General features: G+C 59.8%; 1 protein-coding gene across 1 annotated transcript; it reads left to right on the top strand.

The window, feature by feature from the left end:
• The first annotated feature begins 771 nt into the window (after positions 1–771).
• NKX2-5 (NK2 homeobox 5) lies at positions 772–3,753 on the top strand. Its single transcript, XM_065905636.1, has 2 exons — positions 772–1,196; positions 2,727–3,753. Exons 1-2 carry the CDS (start codon positions 866–868, stop codon positions 3,368–3,370), a joined length of 975 nt encoding a protein of 324 aa, XP_065761708.1. The 5' UTR covers positions 772–865; the 3' UTR covers positions 3,371–3,753.
• Positions 3,754–4,254: the final 501 nt, after the last annotated feature.

Genomic DNA, 4,254 nt, shown 5'->3' on the forward strand with positions numbered 1-4,254 from the left:
TCTCTCCAGGAGGAGACTGGCAATGACCTGCGCCCCCTGGAGTTGTGTTTGTGCCACTTGCACTACTGTCAGCGGTGCTCCCCCATCACACAACCACCCACCGTGCTTTGCAGCTTGACTCACTCCAGGAGTGCCCAGGGCCTGGCCTCTTGGGGAAAGGCCACCACTAGGCCTGTAAGTCAAGCTACACAGAGTCCCAAATTGTCCAGAACCCCTCCCTCCGGTCATCACCCCAGAGCAAACTCTTTCCCCAATGCCTCTCTCCTTATTCAGACCCTTCTACTGTACCATAGGTAATAAAACCCTTCTGGCTCCTGGAAACAACTCCATCCCCGAAGCCCCACCCACCCAATCCTTCACTTCCCTATTCCAGGTGCTGAGGAACATTTCCTCAAATCCCAGATCCACCCAACCCGGCCTAAAGGTCGGATTCGGAGAATAATCGCGTTCTTTCCTATGCAGGCATCCTGGTAGGATTTTCAGGCTAACGCTAAGGACGAATCTTAGGCTGCAGGAGCAAAGGGAGTCTTCCAAACGCGTCGCGGCCCCTTTAAAAAGCTCAGCGGGATTTTTTTTTTTTTTTTTTTTTTTTTTTGAGCCGTATGACTATATTAGGTGACACGAAAGTGCTCATCGCTCCTGTCAACGAGGCCCCCGGCCCAATGGCAGGCTGAGTCCCCCTCCTCCGGCCTGGTCCCGCCTCTCCTGCCCCTTGCGCCCCGCACTACCTGCCGCCTGGCCACATCCCGAGCTGGAAGGCGGGCGCGCGGGCGCGCGGCGGGCACCATGCAGGAAGGCTGCCAGGGACCGTGGGCAGCGCCGCGCTCTGCCGCCCGCCTGGCGCTGTGATTCGCACGCTGCCACCATGTTCCCCAGCCCCGCGCTCACGCCCACGCCGTTCTCGGTCAAAGACATCCTGAACCTGGAGCAGCAGCAGCGCAGCCTGGCCGCCGGGGAGCTCTCGGCGCGCCTGGAGGCCACTCTGGCGCCCGCCTCCTGCATGCTGGCCGCCTTCAAGCCCGAGGCCTACGCGGGGCCGGAGGCCGCGGCGCCCGGCTTCCCCGAGCTGCGCGCCGAGCTGGGCCCCGCGCCCTCGCCCGCCAAGTGCGCGCCTGCCTTCTCTGCCGCCCCCGCCTTCTATCCGCGTGCCTATGGCGACCCCGACCCTGCCAAGGACCATCGAGCTGATAAGAAAGGTGAGGAGGAAACCCAAGCTCCTTCTCCTCTCTGGGATAGCTTTCGTCCCCAGACCTCGCGGCCGAGAAACTCTGGTGTGAGTACAGAAGAGGCGAATGCCTGGGCGGATGGTGGAGCAAAGGGACCTCCGAATGTAAGAAGTGAGGACTCCGAGGGCCCCCGGGAGTCCAGTCGGAGGTTTAGAGGAAATGCTGGATCGTGGTTATCAGAAACAGGAGAGGAAAGAAAGGAAAAAATTATATATATATTTTTTCTGGCCTAACAAAGCCCCAGGCGCAGCAGCCCTGCTTCTGGATCTGTTATGAAGTTGAAGTTGAGCGATCTGTTTGTGTTTGTGGTGGACACAGCGAGAAAGATTCTCTCCCTATATTTTTTAAAGGTCTTCTTGAGGATCCGACCAAAATCGCTGCAATTAAATTGCTGCACACCAGAAGTACTTTTACGCGCAATTGGAGGAGGTCCAAGACCTTCTCTAGCCCACCCGTTTACCCGGGGTTTCTGGGGGTCTTTCCTCCTATGTGCCAGAAGAGTGGCGTCATTGAAAACAAGGATCTTGAATTCTTTGAAAATGGGGTACGTCGGACTCAAGAATGATTTTAGCAGCTTTCTTTTTCCATAACAATTTTCTCAGGCGGCCAGAGCCTAGAGATTCTTTCCTGGAAATAGTTAGAAAATGTCTCGCGACGAAAGGCGTGGAGCAATGGAAGAGATGACTGGGGGAGGTGGCCGTATCCCCGCGCACATCCCGAGGTCCGGGGGCAGGCTGGCAGGGAGGTAGAAAATGCGCGGCGGGAAGACCGTAGCCCAACGCGGGGTCGGCAAGAACCCGGAGAGGCCGGGGGCACGGGTGTAGGGCCGCTATGAACCCAGAAAGGGTCTTGTGAGCCTAGAAAGATTTGTCTAGTAGCCGAGGGAAAGTCCCGGAAGAGCTGCCGGCGGGCACTGCGGCTTGAATTGGTCCATACGGATTCGAATCCAAGTCGATTTCAAGGCAGGTTCCGAGGCCGCCTGCCCGCCCACTGCTTTTCGGGCGCTGCACAATTCTCGCAGCATTTGAACGGGAGCCTTCGATAGATACCGAACCAACTGCTTATTGACGTTCTGTTTCTTCGCTTGCCCTAATTTTGAGACAGTGTGACCAACCCTGGAGTAAGGCCGAGGTCTCCTTCCTTTAACTTCGCAAACCAAAGTATTCCTAGTCTCATTCACTCCAGCACACCCCTGAGCTTTATTCTCTTTGCCGTCTGTCTTAAGTCACTGTCCATCTGTCTCACCAGAATGTGACCTACCCGAGGACAGAGACCTCTCTTGTTCTCCAGTGCCCACAGCCGTGCCCGGCACATAGTAGGCGATCAACAAAAGCTGGCTGTCGAGCGGAAGCCCAGTGTACCGTGCAGTCTGCCGCAGCCGAGCTCGGGGCTCCAGGCGGGACAGGGGTGGCACCCACTGGGGCCCATCACCCGGCGAGAGCTCTGGGGGGTTGGGTGGCCGTGACACAGCGTCTCTCTGCTTTTCTCTTCCCCGCTCAGAGCTGTGCGCGCTGCAGAAGGCGGTGGAGCTGGAGAAGCCGGAGTCCGACAGCGCCGAGCGACCCCGCGCGCGACGGCGGAGGAAGCCGCGCGTGCTCTTCTCGCAGGCGCAGGTCTACGAGCTGGAACGGCGCTTCAAGCAGCAGCGGTACCTGTCGGCTCCCGAGCGCGACCAGCTGGCCAGCGTGCTGAAGCTCACGTCCACGCAGGTCAAGATCTGGTTCCAGAACCGGCGCTACAAGTGCAAGCGGCAACGGCAAGACCAGACTCTGGAGCTGGTGGGGCTGCCCCCGCCGCCGCCGCCGCCGCCGGCCCGCAGGATCGCGGTGCCCGTGCTGGTGCGCGACGGCAAGCCTTGCCTGGGGGACTCGGCGCCCTACGCGCCGGCCTACGGCGTGGGCCTCAACGCCTACGGCTACAGCGCCTACCCTGCCTGCCCCGGGTACGGGGGCGCGGCCTGCAGCCCCGGCTACAGCTGCGCCGCTGCTTACCCGGCCGGGCCGCCTCCGGCGCAGTCGGCCACGGCCGCCGCCAACAACAACTTCGTGAACTTCGGCGTCGGGGACCTGAACGCGGTGCAGAGCCCCGGGATTCCGCAGGGTAACTCGGGAGTGTCCACGCTGCACGGCATCCGAGCCTGGTAGAGAAGGGACCGGTCTGGGAGGCCTCCGACCGATCCCACCTCTCAAGAGGGACACTGACTAAACAGGGGAGAGGGAGGGCTCCCGACACGATCCTGCGATCCCTCGGGTGCCACATGCGCTCCCACGGAGGCTTCGGAGCTTTTCCCGCCCGGTGCGCCTTTGTTCCCCCGAGAGGGAGAGTTTGCGGCCAGGTTTACGCAGCTTGTGGTGAGTGAAACGGCAGCCTGGTGCCTAGCTGTGGCCCCAGGAGTGCCCTCCGAGCACCCAGGAGCATCCCTAACCGGGCGAACACCTGCCCAATGGGACTGGGAGCCCGGGCGCAGCAGCCTCCTAAGGCTGCCTTTCCCCAAGCCTGGGCCGGGCGCCCGGGCCCTCGCTGCCTTCCGGCTCCCCCCCCCCCCCCCCCCCCCGTATTTATGTTTTTACCTGTTTCTGTAAGAAATGAGAATCTCCTTTCCATTAAAGAGAGTGCGCTGATCCGCCCGTGTGCTTCTTCCAGCTTGCCATCCTTCAGAAACAATTTTGGAGGGCAGAGGCAGCCGACCTTGAGTTGTACGGATAGGCATTCACTGAGCATATTGATATTGATATAAATAAAGGCTCTCCCGTGCCGGATCCCCTGTTAGGTACTTTCTGGGGTTGCTCATGTCATCTTCCGTAACTCGCGAAACGGAAGTTCTGTTTTAAAGGTTAGCAGACGGAGGCCTGGAGAGGTTTAGTGACTTCTCTGGGAACAAACAGCCGGTGCTGGGAGAACTGAGGTTCGATTCTGCAGAGACTGAGGACACCGGCCCAGAGGTTCCAACCTCACCTCCTTAAACTCTACTGTGCCTGGCACTGTTTCAGGTAGGGGGCATTAAATGGAGAGTAAAAGCACCTGGTTC

The sequence above is a fragment of the Muntiacus reevesi genome, chromosome 14, assembly GCF_963930625.1.
Source record: "Muntiacus reevesi chromosome 14, mMunRee1.1, whole genome shotgun sequence".
Classification (NCBI taxonomy): domain Eukaryota; kingdom Metazoa; phylum Chordata; class Mammalia; order Artiodactyla; family Cervidae; genus Muntiacus; species Muntiacus reevesi.